The sequence below is a fragment of the Halichoerus grypus genome, chromosome 8 (assembly GCF_964656455.1).
Source record: "Halichoerus grypus chromosome 8, mHalGry1.hap1.1, whole genome shotgun sequence".
In the NCBI taxonomy this organism is placed as follows: Eukaryota; Metazoa; Chordata; class Mammalia; order Carnivora; family Phocidae; genus Halichoerus; species Halichoerus grypus.
Window position 1 is genome coordinate 110,799,802 of NC_135719.1, and position 25,214 is coordinate 110,825,015.

Here is a 25,214-nt window from a genome sequence, read left to right on the forward strand (position 1 = left end):
CGAAGGCATTTGGATAGTCAGACCTGAAGCCTGGGGTACAAATCTGGGCTGGAGATAAAGATTTTTTTTTCTTTAAAGAACTTGTCTTTTTCTTTTTCTTTTTTTTAAAGATTTTATTTATTTATTTGACAGAGAGAGACACAGTGAGAGAGGGAACACAAGCAGGGGGAGTGGGAGAGGGAGAAGCAGGCTTCCCGCGGAGCAGGGAGCCCGATGCGGGGCTCGATCCCAGGACCCTGGGATCATGACCTGAGCCGAAGGCAGACACTTAATGACTGAGCCACCCAGGCGCCCCTGGAGATAAAGATTTTTAAGTCATCACCACATGGGTGACATTTGAAGCCATTGGAGTAGATGAAATCCCTGGGGGAGGGAGTGTGGAATGAGATGCTAAGAAGGCCAAGCACTGAAGGCTGACAGTGATGAGACCAGCCATGAAAGAGGAGCCCAGAGAAGCAGCCAGAGAGGCAGAAACTATATGGGAGCCAGGTAAAGAGGATGTTTGGGGAAAAAGGAGTGGTCATCATGTCAAGCGCTGTAGAGATGTCCTCTCTGTAATCCCTGTGTCATTTTTAAATGTCTACCTCGTATTAGAGATATTTGTAACGACTCTTACGCTCTGTACTACTCTAAGCACGTCGGAAGACAGACGGGTTCTTCTATATCTTCACACTTTCATTTTTCCTAGTGTAAGTGTTGCATATAGAAGATACTCTTTTGATAGTTGTTTAATTACTTTCCAGCCTTCAAACTTAAGGCTCTTATTGGACTTAAATATATATAAAGTGTGTATCCTTTACATGTGTTTTCCTCTTATGGAACTTTCTCTGATGGAACGAAAACATCTCAGTTCCCAGGGAGGGTAAGGTCATGATAAACCCATAACTTAGTAGAATCTCATGTTTTCAGGAAACTTTGCAAATTGGGGGTGGGGGGGGGGGTAATTCCCTCCAAAACAGAAGAAATAGAACAAAGATGAATATGTTTTAATAAAAAATTTTTATTATGATTATTTACACCAGTTCCTTGATAAGCATATAAATGTAAACTTTTATCATTGGCATTATTTCACATATGACTTATCGAAATTCAGAGTTAATACTGTCATTTGAGTGTACAGGTAGTGAGAAAATTTTATTATATTCACAGAATATACATACACGTGCATCCAAAATGTGTCCGTCGTTAAGCCAGCGGTATAGACACAGTCCCATTGGCCCGGCTTCTGGTCCGCAGGTGTACACTGGAGTCAGTGATGTCCTCCACGTGATCCTCGCTCTTCTTTTCCTTCAGGCTGTTGATGAATCTCAGGGTAATTTCGTCCCACTCCTCCGGCAACAGCATCAGCAGAAACCCAATGCAGATGATGATGGTAGCGGCCAGGCGGACGACATTGAATATCACCTCCTGCTTCAGGAGATCCACAGCTAGGGCAGAAAAATCAGGTCTGTCATAGGCTATGACTGTTTCTAGGTTTCTCTGAGAACAAATGACCAAAGTCAGTGCTACATCTAGAGATTTCTAAGGTCTCCCTTGTTCTTTCAAGCTCCTCTTTCCTTTCTCCATATCATTCTATCGTTCCCTTTGTTTGCTTTCTGTTTCTTCTCTCTAAGTCTCAGGCTTATCCTTCAAGGCTCATGTCATCTCATTTAATTGCCTCTGCAAGTTTTATTTCTTGAAACTTCTCCTCTGCGTCCCTTCACACTTTTCCAGTTTCACTGGGCCGCTGATTTTTCAGATGAGCCAAGCTTGTTAATGCCTACGTCTTGGCACATGCTGTTCTTTTTAAAAAATGTTTAATTGAGGTGAAATTCCTATAAATTAAAATGAACTCTGTTCAGGTGAATTTAGTGGCATTTTGTATGTTCACGATGTTGTACAACCGCCACCTCCATCTGGTTCCAAAACATCTCCATCACTTCAAATTATAACCCCTTACCCATGAAGCAGCTATTCCCCAGCTCCCCTCCCCGACCTCCCAGTTCCTGTGTGGGGATCTGCTGTTGGTTTCCATGAGTTAACCTATTCTGGAGATTTCACATAAATGGAATCATACCACATGTGACTTTTTTGTGTGTGGCTTCTTTCACTTAGCATGACGTTTTCGAGGTTCAACCATGTGGTAGCATGTCTCCATACTCCCTGCCTTTTTATGGCTGAATGAGAGCCCATTGTACCACAACTTGGTTATCAGTTCATCTGTTGATGGACATTTGGGTGTTTCCACCTTTTGGCCACTGTGAATAGGGCTGCAATGAATATTCATGTACAAGTATATTTTTGAGTCCCTGTTTTCCGTTTCTCAGCATATGTACCTAGTAGTGGAATTCTTGGTCATGCATAGGCTATTCTTTTTACATGGAATGCCCGTTCCTTCTCATATCCACACCATCCAGCTAATCCCTTCGTTAGTTCTCTCTTTTGGCTTCTTACAGGAAGCCTCCCTGGAAGCCACTCCCGTGTGCTCTCAGAGCCTTCATTACACACCTCTATCGAGACAATTCTCTTTCTACATTGTAACTACTCAATTCCTTTTGTCTCCCTCTGTGTACTGCACGGTCCAGAGAACAGGAACTGTGTGTCACTCAGGACCCCTCACCAGCATTAGCACTGTTCCTGGCACATCCTAAGTGCTCAGAAATGATGTGTTGAATGACCGGATCCCTGGGTGAATGAATGAACTTCCTTGACAACTCCTCTCCTCTCTGATATTTCTTTCCTCTGGATATCTTTTAGCCTTAAGAGTCTGTCTCACACGATTTGGCATTTGCTAATAAATCACACTGTGGGGTTGTAAGTTATTTCATATATGCTGGGCTTGTTTTCCAAATTTGGTGAAAGTTTCTTATGGGAACAATAATATCCATCCCGCCCCCTGCCCCCCGTTTCTTCTACAGTTCTGCACACAGTAAGTGCTCAATGAACACTTGCTGATTGTCCCGGGGCAGAGAAAGGTGGGCACCCGAGACTTGGAAAAATAGAATTTTACAGTTAGAAGGACTATACGGTGTTCCAAATCACTCACTTTCATTACTTGTTTCATTGACAGGTTGCACTAGGAAGATTATCCTGGAAAAATAGCTTCTCTTCTTGTCCCTGAAGTGAGTCCAATTGCTTTTTCCTGTATCTATTCCTGAGGGCCATCTGCTGTGCCCCCAGGAGAAGCTTCTGCCGCTCCCCACGGATAGTCTGATGGGGAGCCAACACCCTGAACATTTCCTACACTTTCATTAGTGACGTTTACTTGAGAGTCCTTGGCTGGGATGCCTTTTGTTTCCACAGGACTTCCTCTAAAAATACCGCAAAATTAGGTTGTCAGGGAGATTACACGAAACCCAAATGATACATTTGGTATTTAATTCTAAAAGCACGACCGAGTAAAAACAGTGTTTATAGCTGCAAATTTTAAATCTGCTGCATAGTTGTTCTGTTGTCTGCCACCTTCCCGATATTTAAAAACATCTTCCCAGGCAAGGGACATAATTCACAATTGCTCGAAGAAACAACACAGGGTGTAAAAGGAACACAAGCAAGAGACTGCGCACATGTCAAATCCTACAAGTACCTGCATTTCCAGGAACGCTGAGCACTGTCCCGATGGAGATCAGGATTGGGTATGTCAGCACCACGCCGACATTCACCAGGATATTGAAGGCTGTAAAATAAAGGATACAGATGATGAAGGGAAACTGATCTGCTGGGCTCTTTCCTTCTTAACATAATAGAACCAGTGTTTTTGTTAAACCTGCCTTCTACACTGTCTGCACCTTTGGTCAATTAATTCTCTAATTTGGGAGCCGGATGCACGCTTCTCCATTGAAGTAGTCTATTCTTCTTTCTCCTCTGCCACCTTGACTGCCTGATCTCTTGCCAACTGGCTGGCAAGGGGCATATTGAGCAAATGCAAAGCAGTGAAACAATCAATTCACGACACTGCTTATTAGCACTATAAAGGTAGGCTGGGGCCAGCCAGAGGTTGAAAGCAGACAATGATTGAAGTTTGGGCTTTTTCCCTTTGTTACTTTGTTATATTATGACATATTCCTGATAACTAAAAGGCTCTCATGTTACTGCCAAAACAAAGCTCTATCCAAGCATGGCCTATGCGCTTTTATTTCCTTTCTCTCGTGGTGAGCATCATGCAGACAAACGAAAGTGTGTTCAATGTAATGCACTGAACCCCAGGGACCTTTTCCGCATCCTGACTTGTGCACAGATTACCCAAGGGCAGGTCCACAGAACCAAAGGAAGGTGTAACTAGATACCTTTTAATTAATATCTTTGGATCTTTTTAGTAAAATATAAAACAATCGTCTACCCCCTACAAAAATGATCAAAAATACATGTTTTCAAAAGAAAAACAATTATAAAAAAAGAAAAACAATGATAAGCTACGTAGCATTGTTTTATTTTATTTTATTTATTTATTTTTTTATGTAGGCTCCACACTGGGAATTTGGGTTATGACTATTCCCAGCTAGATTGTTTTCGGCCAGAAAATTATCTAGGCACTTTTAATTAGAATGTTTGGATCTTAGGAGATCAAGACTTGAGCTGAGATCAAGAGTCTGACACTTAACCCACTGAGCTACCCAGGTGCCCCTACATAGCATTATTTTAATGGATTTCAATCCAGTGTTTGTTTTAGGGGTTGTTTAGATGAGTATTAACAACTACGAATGGTCCTCAATTCAGAGAGATCTCTTTGTAAATGACTCAACCATGTTGCCTATATCTCTATAGAACCAAAGATGGTTCTAGAACTACTCCATTCAGGACAGTGTTTATTCTTCTATGCTATCTACAATTCTTGCTTTAATTAAGCCCACTAACTTAGTTATCTGGAGTCACTTGTACTTGGTAGTTAGAGACAGTGGGTTTGACTTTCATAAAACTTGGGCTCCTTCATAATTATCATATAATAGTAGTGGCAATTAAGGCAGAGGACCTTCCTCAGTAACTCTTTCTCCTTCATGGCAGAGCTACAATGAAAGTGTTCCTGCCCCTTAACTCTCTCCCCAGACTCAGGGGATCAACTATGGCACACTCTAGCAAGTCAGGAATTTTTTCAGTCCCACACAGACTCTGCTAAACTCCTGCACGGCTATTTTATTAGCTGAACTGGGTATTTCAGTGGATTGAAAGTATTGGTGTTTGGGTGAGAACTGAGCCCTTCCCACTCAGCAAGAAACAGGGGGCTTCACTGAAATGTGTTGTCTGTTTTTAATCAGTTCTTTAGGTAGAACACTTACTCATTTTTCTGACAACCTAAGGACAAGAATATATAATTCAATATGTTATCTGTAGCATGGGGCCCAGCCCAAGTTGAAATGGGCTTCAGACATGTCAGGGGAACGGACCAGGCCAACCTGCATTTGGGCTTAGGCACTCCCTGGCAGATAGCCCGACCTTCGAGAAGGAATGAAGCAAGGTGAGCCTAAGCAAATAAAAGCTGTAGTTACAGACAATGTGGGCAGGCCAGAGGGCCACCGGCTGTTTGTCCAGCCCAGCTCTAGCCAGATCATAGCTGGTTACAATGGAGAAGAGAGGGATGGAAATAAAAACTCAAGAACAGGAGCAGTGAAGATTGTATAAACCCTGGGGTGTGTAACACAGTCAGGAGAGAGGCTGTCCCCTCATTTTATCACAGAGCAGCTTTGGCACCATGAGGACTGCTGTGGGCTGGGGACGGGCTGGGTGGAGCCCCTCTGGTACTGGGCAGCGCTATACCCAGTGGAGTATGGAGATCATGCTGCTTGATGGAGAACTAGTACCCAGTAGGCTGGGTGACACCCAACCTGAGTGGGGCTGGTATAGGAGCATGTATTAGACCTGCCAAGGGATATATGTAGGTGAAGGGCTACTTTGCAGAAAGCTGGAGATCATGTGTACACAGCTGAGGCCAAGAGTCAGTGAAATTTGGGTTATGACTGCTCCCAGCTAGATTGTTTTTGGCCAGGAAATTATCTAGGCACTTTTAATTAGGATGTTTGGGTCTTATGGAAACAGTGCTATTGAATTCCACTCAATTTAGCAGAGGTTATGAAAGGTCATAACTACATATTTTTGGACTTCAAAAGTAGAATTCAAAGGACCAACAATTAACATTTGATCATTCTCTTGTCTCAGACCTCTCCTTAGGGGCCTGGGCTAAAGTAGAGAAAAGATGACCCAGTGCTTATGTGGGAATGAAAACCCGGGCATGTTTTTCTCCCAGGAATTGCAAAGCTGCTTCAGATTATGTCATCTTGATAAAGAAGGACAGCTGAGGGTTGGCAGACGTCCTGCAGGTCAAGTGTGGTGGGTAAATGGGGACCAGGCAGAGGGGGCTGTCCTTAGGAAGGGTGAGGACAGAGGAGCAGAACGAAAGTGATTTGGCTCTGAGTAAAGGGACAATGAGTCATGTCGTGGTTGCTGTTGTTCACCTGCTTGGGGACACAAGAGTGGGCTTGTTATTTTTCAGGTTCCTTTTACAGCTGGTGACAGAAGCAGCACAGCTGGAAAGTGGGAGCCCCCTGGTTGCTCAGGTGAAGCAGACCACCTTGAGTTTGGGGAGTTTGGAGAGACAACATTAAAAAGACTCCAGTTGACTTTTTCTTGGTCATCGACTAGGCACAGCCTACTTAGAAGGGCAACCAAGTCTAGTTCTGCCTTCTTCTCCTGCTTGCTGAGGGCTTCCTATCTCAAATTCCTTCTCCATACACAGCCCCAGAGTGGGCTGACTAAAATGCAGATGTGAGCCTGTCATCTCTGCTTAAAGATTTTTCAGTGGATTTTAAATCCACTCCCTTAACGGGTTTCCAGGCCCTTCATGACCTGTTTCTTTCCAGAATGTCATCTCCTTCCTTCCTCCCTATTCCTCCTGCACTTGGTGTTCCATCTATTTTGATCCACTTTGAGTTCCTTGAATGCACCATCTCCTCTCTCCCTCTGCTGACGCACCGTGCTACACCTGGAACACAGTGACATCATACAGTACATCATGAAGAATGGACAAGGCTTCTTGAAGACCAGTGGTGATCAGAGTGGCCTGGGCCTCCAGCTCACACATTAACCCATGGGAGGTATACCAGTTGAACATCTCTGATCTAATGAAGCAATAGCCTGCAAAGAACCTTCTAACCATTAGCCAACCTTAGGTAAGTTTGGGAAATAGAGGACGAAGTTTCCCAAGGGAATAACCCTACTATGATCATTTATCTATCCAAGGAAAGTTCAAGTGACATAGGGAATGGAAGGCAAAACCCAGGGCCACTTACCCAGCCACAGCCCAGCCATCCCACAGAGATAGCCCCATGGCAGAGCTGCAAATGAGGACCAGTGCTCCACCTTGGTGAAATACAGGATGATCGGGGTGAAAGAGATGAAGATCAAATTGAAGAAACCCAATGTGGAGACAAAGTGTGCTGCTTCACCGAAGTTGGCACTTCCAAGAAACATCTTGAACAAAACCTTGGATTGGGAAAGAAACTCCTTAGCCACACAGTTAAAAACTTTGCTAGAGCAGAAAGGCAAGTTCTACACAGTGAACTGACCAGCCCAGAGTTTATCCTCTATTTCTTCTTACCCCACCAACTCCATGGCACTAAATGGGCCGTTGAGATAAGGAAGTAAAATGCCCTGTAGTCTTCATATGAAACAGCAAATGCCATAAAATGAATTCCTTATGATGTTGGAAACTGCTGAAAGCATTGTGTTAAATACCACCATCGGGGATGGGTATAGGGTGAATGATAACTAAGAGTGCAGATAAACCCAGGACAATCTAGGGTTGAGATGCCATCAATTCTTCCCCTCAAGCATGGGATTCATTTTACCCATAATCTGACAGATACCAAAAACTAAATTAGAGAGACGATCTTTATGTTGTTGAGAGACATAATAATGATGCCTTGGATTTATAAGCACCTTTCTCTCTGAGCTTAACATATTTTCACAAATACTGTTTGTTCTCCAGATTAAAAAAAAATTTTTTTTCCTGGATATAAATCTGTGTACAGAGGAAGATAGCAAGGAGGTGTGAATGGTCAACATAAAGCCACGTTGGGCTAAGGAGGACCCAGGTGTCTAGTTGATACTTCTGGGCTTTATAACCCTTCTGCTTCCTATATTAATCCTCGAACAATGTAGAATGGAGCAGATCTTCCTGACGGTGCACATTTGATTTTATGCATGTCTGCAAATGTTACTGCTCCCAGGATGAATACATCTATAACATTGTCAGGAGAATACCTCAATAAGACAGCCATCCCAGTCACATAGCAATTCCAGGGGTTGCTTTTAATTTTAACCAAACTTACTATTTTTTTCTCTTGAGAGAGTTAATCAAGAGAACTTGACCACGTGCTGTTCTTTGGTCCCATCAGACACCTCAGTGGAGTCTCAGTTGGGGGCCAGTTAGACACTAATGGCAATTGAGTGAAAACTTGTCAAGCTTGTCACAGAATCAGTGGGCCAGGAAATGTCAATATGGAAATAGACTCAGTGCCCCAGGAGCCGCAGTGTTGGTGAATAATCAGAACAGGCATCCAGGAGGGATGCAAAGGGCGTTTCCTGCTTTTCACAGAGAAGTTTCTCACTGAAACACCAAGAGAGGGGAAAGTGGAACAGTGCCTTAGCTACATCCCAAAAGCTGGCTCTGAAAAGTGGAGTTTTGGAGATAACCTTTTAGATCTGCTCTCTTAGTCCTTGCCTCTGAAGTCAGGGGCGACGACTGAACAGATTTTCCACTGAAGACAGGCAGCTCCAGCAGAGAACGAGTGTTAAGTACATAGTGCAGATTCAGAGTATCCATCAGAGAGGAAAGGAGGCCCTTCGTTTCACTAATAACAGGAGTTCCTGTGGCTTCGGGTTAATACGTAGCAGTCAACTCGCAAGTGACGGCTTGCTTGTTATTTTTAACACCTCATTGGAGTTAAGATAATGACTGTAGATAGGTAACATAAAGAAACTTAAAGAGAAGAGGAGTCTTTATCCGCCCCTGCTGCAACTGATTGATGATTGTGGAGGGGCCGAGGCGTGGAGCATGGGCTTTGGACGTGGCCAGTCAGAATTTAAATCTTTCTATCGCTGCCTGGCTGTGTGCCCTTGGGCAAGTTACTTAATCTTTTAAGCTTCAGTTTCCTCATCTGGAAAGTGGGGATCAGTGCCTGTGCCTCAGAAAGTTGAGTTAGCACAGGTGAAAATTTCTGGCCAGTGCCCAGCATGTCGCAAGTACCCAGTAAATGGTACTTAGTCTTATTTGAACCATCTTTTTTTTTTTTTTCTTCTCTAGCCACGACCTTCATTGTCCTGGCTTCCTTTATCACTTGCATCTAAGTTACGAATGACAGCTAACCACATAAAAAAAAGGCACAACATACCTTATATAATGCAGATGTAGAGGCTGAGCCCACTGCGAATGCCACTCCTATGATCGAATCTGTGTGGAAATTATCTGCATATGCCATCATGACGATACCAGTAATGGCCATGATTGCAGCAACTATCTGTCAAGTAGAACGCAAAGAAATTTTTTTTAAAAAAATTGATGCCTTCATATCTCAGGGCAAGCAATTGAAGACTTCATGAGAGTTGCTAAATGCTTCCTCAAACCCAATTACCTCTCATACATCGCTGTTTCAAGGTAGGAAGGGTCAGTATTAACAAGAAATCAGTATGCTCGTGAGACATCCAGACAGAGACTATACAAGCTGCTCACATTCTAATTAAGGGCTAGTAATTGCAGTTTAATCTTTTAGCTCAACTTCTTAGAGATTAATATCCATGTTGGTGAAATAAATTTAATAGGAAATCACTCCACAGCATTTTCATCTAGACTGTATTCTTTTTCTTCAAACAATTCAGCATACATTTTAATCAGTTCCTCAGACCAATGCATGATTTTGAAGATTGACCCATCACCAGGACTTGATTAGGGAGACATAACACTGATGCAGCTAAGAGGCAAAATTTAGGCCAAGGGACAAAAAGGAAAGCCTATCATCTCTCCCAGTGATTTATAAGGAGGGAGCTGATTTTGCACTGGCACTTGGCATGTCAAACGGAGGCTAGTTCTTCCTTTGGTTTACGTACAAATTAACCTCAAAAAGATATATTCTAGAGCATTAACTGCATAAAGTGAAATATTCATCATTTGATTAAAATCATAATGGTTTACTATAAATTGATATGATCCTGGATCTATTCAAAACAGGAGTCCACTCCCTTAGTGAAACGCTGATTTGCATCTGTTTCTGAAATTATCTTGACCTGATTCCAGTAGAAAACATTTCAAAGCTGTAGTAAACAGTACAATGATGGCCCTGGAATAGGGAACGGTGTGTCATTTCCCTGTGAAATAGTCTCACTGACTTTTAAACCCAGATGCAGCTTTGCGAGAAATGTATAGGCACCTGGTGGTTAATTTTGTTAAGGTTCAGTTCTGAGTATTCCCAAGTAAATCAATTCCTCCGAGATAGCTTTTCCACATATGTGACTTTTGTTGGCCCCTCCGAATATTATTAGTGAATTATTTATTACAACAAAATGTAGCCCTTCAACATGTGACTATAGACTCGCTCCAGGCCAGTGCAGAGTATGATAGCTATGACACATATAATTTAGATGCTGCTAAAGCAATTCTTTGTTAATGACCACCAAAAGCAAGTGCACTGTTGGTTTCAGACCTAGCTCCACACTGAAGCATCTTTTATGAAAAACAGCAGGAGTACTTGTGAACAGACGCTGACATGTCAGCAGTGAAAAACCGTCTTCATAAAGCGTTTTTCCAGGAGGCTGTTTGATGGGAGGCATTCCTCTTGCTGAGTGAATATCATATTCTCTAAAGCTCCCAGGCATGTGTTCTAGTTAGGCTTTGCCTCTCACTAGAGGGAATAGAATCTAATACACACACCATGAGGTGTCAAGGAAATTTTCCAAACAAGAAGTAATAGACTCATAAATAAACATGGGGAGGGGGTTCTCTCGACCTGGAAATTCTGCGAGGGCTATCATTTTCTTTGATTTGGGGATTTATAGTTCAGCCCAGGACTTGCAACGATCCTTTGGGCAGTCTGATTTCAGAGAAATGAAAAAGCACGTGAGACACTGGCATTTTCTGATTTGTTTTCATGTTTAAATAATGTTCATGGGTCAAAATGTTCAGGTGCACAAGTCGATTTCCCTCATAAGACTGAGCTTGTAGGACAATAAATTTGAACCAATATTTGTTTTCTTTCAGCCAAGCATCAGTTACATTTTCTTGTTCAGATCAAGACAGGGTTATTAGAATACACTATTAATTGTAATGAACTTTAACATGATGTACTGTTTCATATTTAAAATTATTGTATAACACATAATATCTGGGTTTAAGCAATTGTGTGTAATATAGAATTCTGGGTCGAGGGAACTCTGAAAACAAACAGCGTATCCAAAAAAAAAAAAAGCAAAAACAAGAACACTGTCTAGAAAGCGACGAACATTTGATACTATTACCCCAGGATATGGCTTCAGTTAGAAGCACTTCCTTTTCTGAGTCAGCCTTTAGGAAAAATATATATGCACAATATGTCTATTATAAATTTTCCCAAGATAGGAATTGCGTATGGACAAAGATTATAAATTTCATAGCAATTCAAAATTATAACTGTGATGAGCCTTTTAAAGATCTCCATTAGATTTTATATTCAACTGCTTGTAGAAATATTAGCTGGACCACTTAAGTTGACATATCAATTACACCAGTGTCTCTTTCAATTGCCTTCATGGAGAGGAGCATTTCTCATGTCGGGGTGGGGGGGCAGACAATGTAATTAGTTAAGTTCTAAAAGCATGAAAATCTGAATATTTGAGATGTTAGAAAAATTCTTCTCTATGGTATGAACAGTAATTTATAGGTTATATAGGTTTCCTGGGAGGAAAAGGTAAGTTAAATTATTTTCCACATTTTTAATTTAAAGTTCACCACTATCTAACAGAACAAATTTTCTGTGGCTGTGTTTTAAGATCTTTCAATGTGTTTCTTATCTACACAGCTGGAACTCAGGGACGAGAGCTCAGCTAATCTAGGAAATGCAAGGAACTGGGGGGGGGAGGCTCAGTGGAGTGGGTATGCGGATCCCAGAGGCGGCTCTCTTTGGCACCACTCGTTAACAGCAGAGTAGATAATTTTCATATTTCCAGAGAACGAATAGCATAAACACAGATCTGAGTCACAGGTATTTTCAGAATTGATCAGTTATCAAGGAAGGATTCATAGTCTGTTCTTTTGAACAAAAACCACAAATGACTCTTCTTGGGCTCAGGACCCTGGACACGTGCCTGCAGGAAGCCCGTGCCTTAAATCCGGGTCAGAAGTGCTCCAACCCCAAAAATGCCTTTGAGCACATTGGCATCTAGATGAGGGATGCTTCTGCTGAAAAGACACCATCTCATGGTGCCCCCTGTCTGGCTCCAGAAAGACATGGTTCTCCTCACACCCTACTCCAGTTCCAGCCCTATAACCAACCGGAGTGTCTAAATAAGACAGAACACTCACCACTATCATTCCGTGAATCTGGTTCGGGTGAGAATGTTTGTAACCATAATGACCATAACCCTCCCAATGCCTCATTTTTAACTTTGGAAACCTCTCAGACCTCTCACGTCATGGTGTGCCCACCTGGGGGGAATACCCCGAGGAAGAGGATTTATTTAGCCCATTTACTCAGCATACCTCTTAAGGGACATTTCCTCCTGAGCCAGCTACCTTCCTCTGCAGGCTCAGCCCCCTCTGAGAGCCTCCTGTCAACTTTCAGGGCTAATCAGAGGGAGACCATGAGGCTGAGTGTGTTCCTAAAGCCCAAAGATGGCTTTGGAGGTAAACATTTGATAATATCACTGTGCTATTTACCATATGTGACCCTGCATGAAAGCTAGGCTTCTGTCATCTCTCAAAGAATTCATCTGTATACATAAAAGCTAGAGGAACATCTGGCTTTTGGCTGTTTTCTTTTCTTGTATCATCATTTCTTTTTTTTGTCTCAGGCCTTCCAAACCAAAATGGTCTGGCCTTTCTCTTGATCTCTGTGAGTGTTCACCAGCCTCATTACAGTTACTGTTTCCCCCACTGACAAAATGGCGTCCAGAATTATTATTTGTGTAACAATACCAGCTCTTCCAGGGTTCAGGGTATTGAAGTGAACCTTTAATCGCTTCTCTTTCTAATTGCAACTGAAATAACTTTCCTTAATTTGCCTTGTGGTTAACAGTGTTTCTAAATCTGGGTGAGCACGGAGGGGCTTCTGTGGCTCACAACGGACCCCTGAACCCCAAGCCTCCAGTAGCCTCTAGAAAGGAGAGCCTCAAAGGTACACTGCTGGCAGGGTGGTACTCAAGCCCAAGACTACAGGTCCGCAGCTGAAGGTGGGATACACATTAATAGCTTGGCCGGTGAGACCTGCACTGATGATCATCCTGCACTGATGATCATCCTTGTTTAAGTAGAGTCCATTTTCAAGGAAAACCAAGGCTATGCAGAATCCTTAAGCTTGTCCACGTGCTACATTTAAGGTTCCATGAAGGTGAACCATCTGTTTTACTCAGATCCAGTGAAATTGGACAAGAGTTGAAGTGTGAGAAATGAAAGAGGTGGGCAGTGTTTAGCCGTACAGATTGTGTGTGTGTGTGGGGGGGGGCAGAGGGTGCCTGGGGACAGGTCAAACCAAGTTGTGCAGAGCCCCAAACCAAGATTCCCAACCCCCATCCCCCAACACACATCTATTTTTATATGAATAAAATCCATCTGAAAATGATCTCTAAGGGAGACCAGGATTGGAAAAGTGGGAAAGAACTGCCAGAGGGGAAGACTAAAGGGTGTGCATGGAGGATAGAGCAGATCTATTGGTGGCATCTTGTTAAGGGATTACAGATTCCTTGCGGGCATAAAATTGGGAGAGCATTCCACCTCAGCTTTCTCCTCCCAGTATTCACAAATTTTTCTCCTGCCAAGAGGGGGATGATAAGGATGAGTCCCACTACCCATCCTCTGCTGCCTCCTCCAGGAAGCATGAGGGTTCTGGATAGAGGATTCTGCACTGCACACAAATGAGCAGTTAGGGCATAAATGTCAACCAAAGGCAAGATGGAAACAAAAGGTTATCTCGACTCTTCTCTAAATGTGTCATATTGGCACAAATCAGTAACAGCTCAGCTCCAGTGTCCTGATTTAGGGCACTCTGGAGTTCAATTTGAATTCAGAGAAGTGCAGGTTAAGCAGTGAAAGATTCCATTTAACTGACATACTGTAGTCAGTCCGTGGTGGATCTTGGAAAGTATCCAAAGGAGCCACAGTTTGGAAAGTTAACTGCATAGGGACCCAGCTAGAAAAATATGTGGGTGTCAAGTCAAAGAGACACAAATTCATCTCCTAAATCTGCTAAGGAAGTTTGGGGTCTGCTGAACCATTCACCACCCACCAATTTTCTTCCTCCATTCAAGGAAATTTAAAAATGAAAGAAAATTTTCAATTAACAATATAAAAGATGAGGGGGGACAAGATCTGAAAGAAGAGTTTCAACTTCCTAGCCTGACATTTACTTTTCAGACTGGAGTGCAATCGATACCCGTGACGGAGAAGAAAACCCCCAGCCAGTGGTTCATTTTCTTTGAGGAGAACCTTTTTTTTAATTAAGGTGATTTCTCTGCTTTTCATGAATTTAAGAACTCTAACTAAACAAGACAGGATCTTGAAGATGGGGAAACACCCTTTTTCAAAGCTGCAAGAGCTGGATTCTCACCAACATTTGTGCAATTAAAAGAAAAATCTTTTTAAAAAGTTTACGAATTTCCATGGGATGATCATACATCAGCTGTAAGCAACTCCTCATGAAAGAGTTTTTAACACAGCAATGTTTACCAGCAAATTGGCTGAAATGATTTTGTGCTAGAAAACTAAATGTACAACAAATTACCTTTCCATCTGTAATGCAATCAATATTCTAAGGAAACAAAATATTAACAAGTTATTCATAAAACAGAATCATTTCTCCGTGAGCATTGCTACTTCTGGCCAACTGGTGCTCCGGAACAACCCATATTTACCGATTTTATAACTTAAAGCATCCTTCATTCTGTCTAGGGTGTCATTTGGATGTGAAAAATAGAAGTAGGAAATGTGATCATCCTAAATGTGAGCAATCTTCGGGTCAAACAAATGAAAATTACAATCCAAAAACAATCTATCTGTAAACTACTGAAACCTTAGAGTGAGTCAAAAATACAAACTGTAATCTGATGACCGAAAGCAGCACTTAAACTATTAAGAAAAAAGAGAGAGTAGTCCAAGTGGGGAGGCCTGCACGGGCTGTGCTTTGATCCTGTCTGGATGTAGGCAATGAAAACCGCATTTACATTGTCAGTGTTCTGTTTGCTCTCCTTTAATTTCTCAAATGACCCAATTATACATGTTCTCAATATGTCTCAGGAAAAAACAGAATTGCTGAGACTGTCAAAAGGCAAAACGCTGAAGCTGTTTTGGTTCTTTTCATATCCCATGGCCTGATTACAGGCGTCGTTAAAATTACACCTTGACGTTCTTCTGGGTTGTGGCATTAAACACTTCCTCATGTTTCCCAGTGAGGAGCAAAGCATTTCCTGGTATGTAAAAAGAAAACTATCTGACTTCTACCATGCTTGACGTTCATGTTTACCATTTTGCCATCTATAAAGTCTTAATTTATGTATGTCCTTATTAACAAGTATATACAACTCATTGGCTATGTAATGGTTTTTTTTTTCTACTGGGTCTTACTACTTACGGGTGCTGTAGTAGTTTCCTGAGGCTGCTGTCACCAATTACCACAAACTTGGTGACTGAAAACAACAGAAATTTATTCTCTCACAGTTCTGGAGGCCAGAAGTTCAAATCCAGCAGAGCCATGCTCCTAACGGCAGCTCTGGGAGAGAATACATTCCTTGACTCTTCCAGGTTCTGGGGGTCGCCCCTGCTTTCCTGGGCTTGTGGCCACGTCACTCCAACCTCTGTCTCTGTGGTCACATTGCCTTCTCCTCTTCTGTGTGTCTCTCCTGTGTGTGTCTCTTATAAGGATATATGTTATTGGAATTAGGGCCACCTAAACAATCCAGGATGATCTCCTCTTTGCATGATCCTTATGTTAACTATGTCTGCAAAGACCACTTTTCCACATAAGGTCAGATTCACAGGGTCTGGGAATGAGGATGTGGACACCTTATTGGAGACCACCATTCAACCCACTATAGATGCCAATTTTCGAATGGTGATGGTCTGTAGCCTGTAGGCAGATTTCCTAAATGTGTGATTTAAATAGAAGTTACACAGCTGAGTTTGTGTGTGTGTGTGTGTGTGTGTGTGTGTGTGTTTTAAATCTCAAATAAACACTGAACCTCTCTTGATAGGATACCTTGCATCAGTAAGTTCCCTGGTTAAATGCATTCATTCACTCCAATACAACTGATTGTCTCACTGGTAAATCTAGTAGTGAAGATACTGATTCCCTTTTGGTATTCAGATGCCATTGAAAGGGCAGAAAAGCCCCTAAATCTCCTCTTTTCCCCTTTCTTCTGAGAAGGCCCTCCAAATCCTCATGGGTAATCCATGGTGCTGGCAGATAGAAAAGAGAAAGAACTCGTAACCATGAATTTATTGACTATATCCTCAAATATCTACTGAGCCCTGTTTTGTCCCCTGCCTTATTCTAGGTGCCAGAGACAGAGGCAGAGCTGGCTTCATGGGCCTATGACCTTTGCAGATGCATAGGGTCCCATGATTAGAAGGGCCTTGCCCTTGGTTTCATGCTCTGCTGTTGCTGCATTGAAATTATGGACAGATTTTTTTGAGTGGTCCCTGTGTTATTTAAGAAACAAAACAGATCAACATAGGGGAGGGGAAAGAAAAATAAAATAAGATAAAAATAGAGAGGCAGGCAAACCATAAGAGACTCTTAACTATAGGGAACAAACGAAAGGTTGCTGAAGGGGAGAGGGGCGGGGGGAGGGGCTAGATGGGGGATGGGCATTAAGGAGGGCACTTGTGCTGAGCACTGGGTGTTATATGTAATGATGAACCACTGAATTCTACTCCTGAAACCAAAACTACACCATATGTTAACTAACTTGAATTTATTTATTTTTTAATTTAAATTCAATTAGCCAACATATAATAAACCATTAGTGTCTGACTAACTTGAATTTAGATAAAAACTTGGGGGAGGAAATAAAGCTGCTTTAAAAATTAAAAAAAAGGAGTGGTACCTGTGTTTTCATTTTGTACTGGGCCCCACAGATTATGTAGCTAATCCTGAATGGAGCAGTGAGCAATATAGGGAGGGTCCCTGCTCTCAAGGATTTGTCAGGGTACTTGAGGGTAAACAGCTAGCACCAGTGTTTCACATATAAAAACATAATGGTAAGTCCTTTGGATGGCAAATCTAAGTTAGCTGGTGGAGAGTGTGGTACACATCTGGGTATATTCTAATGTATCATGGACTGGTTCAGAGTTTCTCAACTTGTCTGCTATCATAGCTTTCTACTTCTTGTTCATGTCAAGCTTCAGTTCTGAATTTTTGAGCAGCATCTCCCAAGATACAATTGGAATTTGCTATTAAAAAAGTTTTAAGGGTTAATGGCCATCATCAACTCTCTCTCGTATTAATTTCAGCATTTAGGGGGCCAGGGACCCTGAAGTCATTGCAACAAGAACAATATTTGGACAGAAAAATATGCTTCAAATCCAGTCTTGGACATCTCTTTCAGAGAACAATAAGTGTGTGATGTTTATCTTCTGGGAAAAGGCTTTTCATTTGTACCTCTTTCTAAAGAATTACGTTCTCAATATTTTCATCATGGTGGCATGCCAGATTACATGAATGAGATCTGGCTCCTTAAATCTGCATGGCTTTCAATCAACCTAACCTAGAGCAAGCATACAAAAGAATTTTTTTTCAAATCCATATTACTTCTGAAAGGAATAAACTCAGAACTGAAGTGGCTGGTGGGAGTTTAATACAGTTCAATGAAGGATTTGTACCCGAAAGTACAAATTGCTGCTTTTCGTTCCATTTCTAGATTAGTCACGCTAGATACATAGCCACTTTTAACAGCATTGTGCCATTACCAGTGACTTTATTTACTGTTTGGTAACCTTATCTACTTACACCAACGTTAATTAAATCCATCTCGGGGCTGGAGGGGAGGGAAAGCATGAGGGAGTCGTCCCAACATATGTTGATTGAAAAAAAAAAATCATAATCTTTACTGTGGCTAATTTTCTCAGACCCTTCTTTCCTGAGGACAGAAAGAGTTGATCACACCACTAATTCTTAAAAAACTTATTTTTCCCTGTCTGTTTTCGAGCCTCCTGTTGAAATCAGCTGACTGCCCAAGGGAGTCTCTTTATCCTTTCATGATATGGTAATTGCCTGGGTGTCCTAATGCATCTTCAAATTCCAATTTGTACTGAGAACCAATGGGGAAAGTTTGACAGAAATTCCATGAAACAGAGGAGCTCTCCCGATGCCCAGGATTTACGATTACGGGTGTCCTCACACATTGAATCAAGTGTGCCATTACCCTCACTCCCATGAACCTGTCTTTCAGCACGATCCACGACAGCAAGAAGACAAAGGCTTTGTTACAACAGAACAGAGCAGAGACATCCGTGGCTGTCAGCTTCTTTAAAGCCAGTAAATACAGGTAATTAGTCAAAGTCCATAGAATAGAAAAGGGAGCAGTTCTTTTAAGAAAGAGCTTCAATGTCAGACCATCTTCACCAAAAATCCGACTGCATTCCCTAGGAAAGAAAAAGAGATTACTTGTCAGGTACTAATTGTGACACATTTTGGGTTGTCTAACTCTTGACAGCCATTTTCTGGCAAGAACACAAACACTCAACACCCATTGTTCATCTGTGGAACTTACTGAACCCAGGGCTCCCACCTACGGGCCACAATGGGGGCAAAGGGTTCCATGGACAAGAGGCCACGTCTCCCCAGGCGCAGAGCTAGGCCCTTTCCTACATAGATATTCTCTCGAGATGGCTGGGGCAGCCAGTCTGCTGCTGCTGAACATTCTCAGAGAAGCCTGGAGAAATACAGAAATGAGTATTTTCTAGGATTACCAGCTATTGGATGAGAGAGAAGATTCTTTCCCAAGGGGCGAATACAACAGGACCAAGAGGGCTGCGACTGTGTGAACAGGTAGAGATGACTTGCAGCCATGGAAAGCCACATGATGTGGGATGTTATTTTTCCTAAGGGTCAAGGCCTCTTTCTAATGTATCTGCCCAGTTGACTAATTTGTTTTTCCTCTAGCATTTTTAAGACAGAAAAAAATGATGAAAGCTTCTGTGATGACCCCAAACTGGTAAACTAACTAAATAAAAAATCAAACTCAGGTTGTATTTATATACACATATTTGGCTGTTTGGGATGAATTATCTGAATTTATTGTGTAAAAATAATCACTTCAGTTAAATGTTTGCTTTGTTTGATTTCTGACTAAATTGATTATTTAACCCAAGGGGCCATTTTAATCAAAATGTTCAAACTAGCGATACAGACAGGCAGTAATGACGTGATGGAGTAACAGTGTTTGTCTGACTACGACTGAAAAGAGGCTCGCCATTGGGATAACTCAGCTTTATTTTTTCCACTCAGTTGTTCATGAACATCCAAGCATTTACTGGGCAACTATCATGTGCCAGGCAGTGTATTCTCAAGAGTCGTATAAATATCTTGTTCAAAGCAACAAGTTACTGATGTTTGCATGGTTATAATGAAATCTACATGGTTTCTCTGGCACTGATTTCTCTTCTAGCTTTTCCTGAAAAGAAACAATTGTGCCTCAAAGTATTGCAAACCAAAGTCATCTCGAACCAGTGTTTGCCCCACACGTATGAAGCAACTTACCCCACGGGAGGGCCACATGGAGGGAGGGAGTGACAGAGTGGTGAGGCTCTAAGCACAGGAGTATGGCCTTCAATGTCAAGTCTCACGGTAAACACTGCTTCCAGGCAGCTGAGAATGCGGGAATTGTAGGCCAGCAAATCCCGGGAGGTTAAAAATGCGTATTGCACACACAGAAACCAGTGTAATAGTTTTAGTTTTTATGTGGGGGACAACTAAAACGGAAGGATTTTTGTAAAATAAAAATGCGATCTCCCAAAGGGAAATTCTAACTTGAAAGAGACAAAGCTTCAAGAAAGGGGCGAAATAACCTAAAAACAAAGTCTTTTGTAAACAGAAATCGCACCTACTCACACACCCAGGGAAATGGAGGGCGTCTCTCGAGCCCTGCGGCCAGGGAGATACACGGAATCAGAGCCACAGTTGGCTCAGGACATCCTACCTGTCTGTCCTCACAAAGGGATCTGCTCTGTGAGAAAGTCTCCAGGGAGAGCTGGAGCTGAGAGCTGTGGGCTCATCCTGACATCTACAAGTACTGCATGACTTTTGAAATACACATTGATGAAGAACCACAACAAACGCATTTCTGAGGAAAGGATTTCTTTTCAAATCGCTGGCCCTGTCCGCGGATGGTTCTTCCTTCCCAGAGCCCACCATCATGCTGGGTTGAGAGCTCTCAAGCAAAGACTTTGAATGCAGGAGAGTACACATTCTGACCCTGAAGGGAAGCACAGTGACAGGGAGAGCCCCCTCCCCCAGGGGGGCAGAGACTGTTCTGTTCACCTGGCCCCGCCTGGCCCCCTGGTGTTGGCTTCCTTATCAGTCCCCTCTTCTTCCCTTCTCTTCCTGCCAACCTTCTCCCGGTTTGTCACTGCTATAGCAGGACTTAAAAATGGTCTCCATTGAAACGCCAGGTCACCGGTGTGGCACCTGATGCTGTTTAAGCATTAAGCGCTCAGAAATGTGACAATTCAGAAAAAGGGAGGATTACTTTAGATAAGCAAGTAACAGTGGGGCTCTCCTTGGGATGATGAGATCAGAATTTCTAGGCAAGAGGCACTGACAGGTGGCAAAGCTTGCGCCGAAGCTTAGAAGCTGGGGGACACTAATAAATTAATTATGCTCAACATTGGGGTGCCTGGGTGGTTCCGTCATTTAAGCATTTGATTCTTGATTTCGGCTCAGGTCATGATCTCAGGGTTGTGGGATTGAGCCCCATATCAGGCTCCGCACTCAGCTGGGAGTCTGCTTGAGCTTCTCTCCCTCTCCCTGTCTCTCCCTCTGTCCCTCCCCCCACTCACAGGCTCTCTCTAAAATAAATACATAAATCTTTAATTATGCTCAACACTGTTACAGCACCTACTAGTTACTGAACCCCTTCTATATGTCAGATGACATCTTAAGCACATTTCATAGGTGCTGACAGAGATGAGTAGATCTTTGGCTCTAGTTTCATGCTTTCTAGAGATTTTTTTCCTTAAGAAAACACCCTTGTCAAAACTATGGTTTATAAATATTTTCTTATTAAATTTCAAATTCATATGATGCAATTAAATGCTCTTGATTGTAATATCAGAAACGATTTCCAAATGAATAACCCCTACGATCTAAATTTGATACATTATTGAAAATTCTTTTGATGTTAGCGATAAGAAAAAAACTGAAAATGCTTTCACACCATTCAAGGGAAAAGAAGAAACTAGTGAGAGGGTCTGAAGCTATGGGACACATTCTGTTTCCAGTCTTCTACCCTAACTCTATTTTCCCCTCGTTCTGCCAGGAGAGCTGCACGAAGTGCCTTCTTGGCAGATGGTGTTATGAGTCTACAAGGAAAACAAGATCCAGGATCTCAGAATTTTCTGGCAATGTTTACCTCTCCTATGGGGGGGGCACTCTGGAGAATAGTTCTGTCAAAGACAATGTTTTCTCCTTGACAATAACAGCCCTTTGATTCGGTTTCAGAAATCGTCAACTTCACCATACTTGCACTAACATGTGGAGGTGTCTTGTCAAATCCCAGGTTTTGCTAAATTCGGCATTAGTCAGACATGAGAGAGGTGGTGGAGATGAAGTTGATTCCCAAAACAACATTTCTGTCAGCAGCAGCCTCTTGTAAATGTGTTATCTCAAATAAAACCAAGTCGGCTTGCTTTGAGGTGTCCTGAGGTGCTACATCCCGTACTAAACTCTTGTTTTTGTCAGCATGTGTGTCTAAACCATAGGGGCGTTGGAGTAGAACATACATGCTATGGATAAACTATTTTCAAACAGGGAGAATTTTAGTCTGATAATCATGTCCCCTGCAATCGCTTATGAAATATTGTTATTAAAAAAGACCTTATGCCCCAACATCATACCTATTTTGATGGGAATCAAATACAAAGTATCCTTAGCAATCACAAATAGGTGTCAGTCTTATTTCTTTCCTCCAAACCAGAAGACATTTATTATTTTTATAGGTTTTGTTTAATTTTAATTAAATAATCATGGACACCATGGAAAAATCAGCTCACAGTGTGACTTTAATATTCTCGGGCACTTCCAAGCTGGTGATAGAAAAGGGAAGTTGAAGATACACACTTTGCAGTTTAAGTTTTTAAGAATAGTCTGATAATGCACTTCTTCTCGTGAAGGATAGGGGCAAGAAAGAAAGGTGATTTTGGCTTCTGAAAGATGAGTTTGTTGTCATTCTGCCCAGGAACAATAAACTGGTGTAGAGAACTGTCCTTCTCCCACTGCCATCCACTGAGGTCTTGACTACTGTTTTGTCTCCATGATTAGAGTGACTGTCCTGGAAGTTATTCCTTCCCTCTGGGCCTTTCCTCTTCAAGAACCCGTCTGTTAGCAAAGATACTTTGACCCAAATGCTGCTTTTTGCCTTCATTGAATGCTATGCAGGACTGGTCCTGCCAGCTTCCTGAATGCTCCAAGATGGAGCTGCAGAGGCCAAGTTTAGCACAGAGCAATTACTAGAACCATGGCACTACCAAGTTCATAGCTGGTGAACCAACAGTGAAGGCCCCATGTGCTCCCAGCCAGCAAAGAACGGCATCTTCTAAACCTCAGGGCTGGGCTGCCTGGGTGGCTCATTCCGTGGAGCATCGACTCTTGGTTTTGGCTCAGGTCATGGTCTCGGGTCATAGATTGAGCCCTGCATCAGCTTCCCACTCAGTAGGGAGTCTGCTTGGAATTCTCTCTCCCTCTGTCCCTGCCCCCCGCCATCAAATAAATAAATAATCTTTAAACCATCAGGGCCAAACTTCCTTTTTTATGAAACCAGATCATTTTATCTGCTTAGGCACCACAGTGTCCAGAATATTAAGCAAATGTTTTTGTAACAATTAATCTTACTAATACACATTTTGTTTTGTTTTTTTTTTCCTAGGCTTGAGACATTGCGGTGTTCTTTTAAAACATGACTTTCTGAGATAATTCTTCATTTAAATCTGGATCCTGTTATTTAGACCTGTGTGACCTTGGACAAGTTATTCAACCTTTCTAAATTTGTTTCTGCTTGTGTTAAAATGGGAATAACACCACCTTAAAAGGTACACGTTACCACCAATGATGATTAATTAAGATAAGATCTACAAAAGCACCAACACAGTGCCTGGCATGTGGCAGACATTCAATAATTTTTTGCTGTGTGGGGGGGTGCTGATTCTGTTTCCTAGTTCTCATGTATTCATTACCAACCTTAGATCCTGGCTCTCCACACTCCCCAAGTCAGCTCAGTTCATATACCACAGAGATGAAATTATGCAGATTTTCATGAAATTCTTTTAAAACATTGTGTATTGGCCATTTAACATGAAACCTACCTGAATTTTTTCATCGGAGATTGCTTTTCTTGAGCAGTGGCCAGATGACCGGAATAATAGACTGGGAAAAACATAATGTTCCAGTTTGTTGAAAACCAAGTCATGAAAAATGGACAGTAGAAGTTCTTGTAAGTAATTTTTACAATCTGTGTGGTTCCAACCCAAGATGATGACACTGACAAGATGATCAAGAGTCCCCAGACGGCCTTCAGGACCATGGACGTGCAGGACCGGCAGCGAGCCTTGCTTCTGTTTTCTTGACTGCTGTTCTCAGGAAGTGTCTGTGTTCCATCCTCCCCTGAAAACAGGAGAGAAACACAAATGTGTGGAATTCAGGTTATAGGACAGCAACCAAAGAGGCAGACAGTAGAATCACCAGTGTTTTGCTTTTTTACCCTCATTTAAAGAGATTCATAACTCTGGCTCACTTTCTCTCCTGAATCTTTGCTCTGTAAGGTACAGTATGGATCTTGACCCCCATCCATTGTCATGCTCATGAACTTGGTGGATGCTATGCTGTCCTTTCATGTACCCTAATCATTTCCTCATAAAAGCATTACATATTTCAGCCCCAAAGACTTTGGCCTTGGCCCCATGACCTGCTTGGTCTAATCAAACATGAACAGAGAGATGTGAGGTAGGTCGCCTCCCAGAAGAAGCTTAAAGAGGCATCACAAGGTCCCACTAAACTCTCCTGCTCTTCTTTTCTGTCACTAGAATGGAATATGCCAAATAGGAGCTGCCCTTTCCGTCTCTGTGGGAGAATGAGCAGAGCCCAGCCAAAGCGGCCCCGTATCTGCTGACATGAAAAGTAAGTGAGAAATAAGTATTTGTTGTTCTACTCCACTAAGGTGTTTGTTTTTTTTTCCCTGAAACTGCAGCAAAGCTGACTATTAAATTGAAAAGCAATGTGTCCCAAGAACAGAGCAAATCCTGACTACACAAAGTCATTTCCCACATCGGAACAAATTACAATTTAATGTATTTCTGGGAGCACAATGAGTTCTGCTTTGTGTTTTTACATTTACTAGGAAAATTTAGTAGCATTTTTTTACATTAAAATAATCAAAACTCTCTGAAAGTGACAATCATAAAGACCTTCTCTCTTGATAGAGAAAACAAGTGCAACACAATAAATTTATGCACATGTCAGGAGGTTAAAAGAAAGCTGAGGTCACCCTGAGTCCCCAAGCTGAGATCCCAGGTGTTAGAATCCTGAGGGAAGGGAGGCAGAGTTGTCTGCGAGTTCTCTCCTGCCTCCAGGCACCTCCTTTGAGCACAGGGTTTATCCTAGGTGTTAAGAGAGTGGTGTAGTCTGCAGATTGTAAGTGGTAGTGGATGGGTTTCTCACTTTATCTCTCCAGAACCTGCTGTCTTTCTCTCGCTGAATGTTGGTCCTATTGCTTAATGAGCCAGGCATGACTGCCCCCCTGGGGTAAAAACTTTCACCCAGCCAAGGCTTTCTGATATAATTATTTGCGGAGGGGGG

At 42.2% G+C, this 25,214-nt stretch overlaps 1 protein-coding gene and 1 long non-coding RNA gene across 5 annotated transcripts in view; one reads left to right on the plus strand and one right to left on the minus strand.

The window, feature by feature from the left end:
* LOC118546290 (uncharacterized) overlaps positions 1-3,689 on the plus strand; it is a 92,056-nt gene extending 88,367 nt beyond the window's left edge. For all 4 annotated transcript variants that reach the window (XR_013440710.1, XR_004922520.2, XR_013440711.1 and 1 more), the window contains 2 exons: positions 1,294-1,445; positions 3,050-3,689. This is a non-coding gene — a long non-coding RNA (uncharacterized LOC118546290). The remainder of the gene's footprint in view (positions 1-1,293; positions 1,446-3,049) is intronic.
* Positions 1,173-25,214, minus strand: part of SLC35F4 (solute carrier family 35 member F4) — a 221,086-nt gene continuing 197,044 nt past the window's right edge. Inside the window, exons 3-8 of the mRNA XM_078053758.1 lie at positions 23,726-24,023; positions 18,571-18,790; positions 9,363-9,488; positions 7,260-7,452; positions 3,566-3,655; positions 1,173-1,427 (exon numbers count right to left, since the gene is read on the minus strand). Coding sequence (XP_077909884.1) covers positions 1,186-1,427; positions 3,566-3,655; positions 7,260-7,452; positions 9,363-9,488; positions 18,571-18,790; positions 23,726-24,023 — 1,169 coding nt within the window. The 3' untranslated portion in view covers positions 1,173-1,185. The remainder of the gene's footprint in view (positions 1,428-3,565; positions 3,656-7,259; positions 7,453-9,362; positions 9,489-18,570; positions 18,791-23,725; positions 24,024-25,214) is intronic.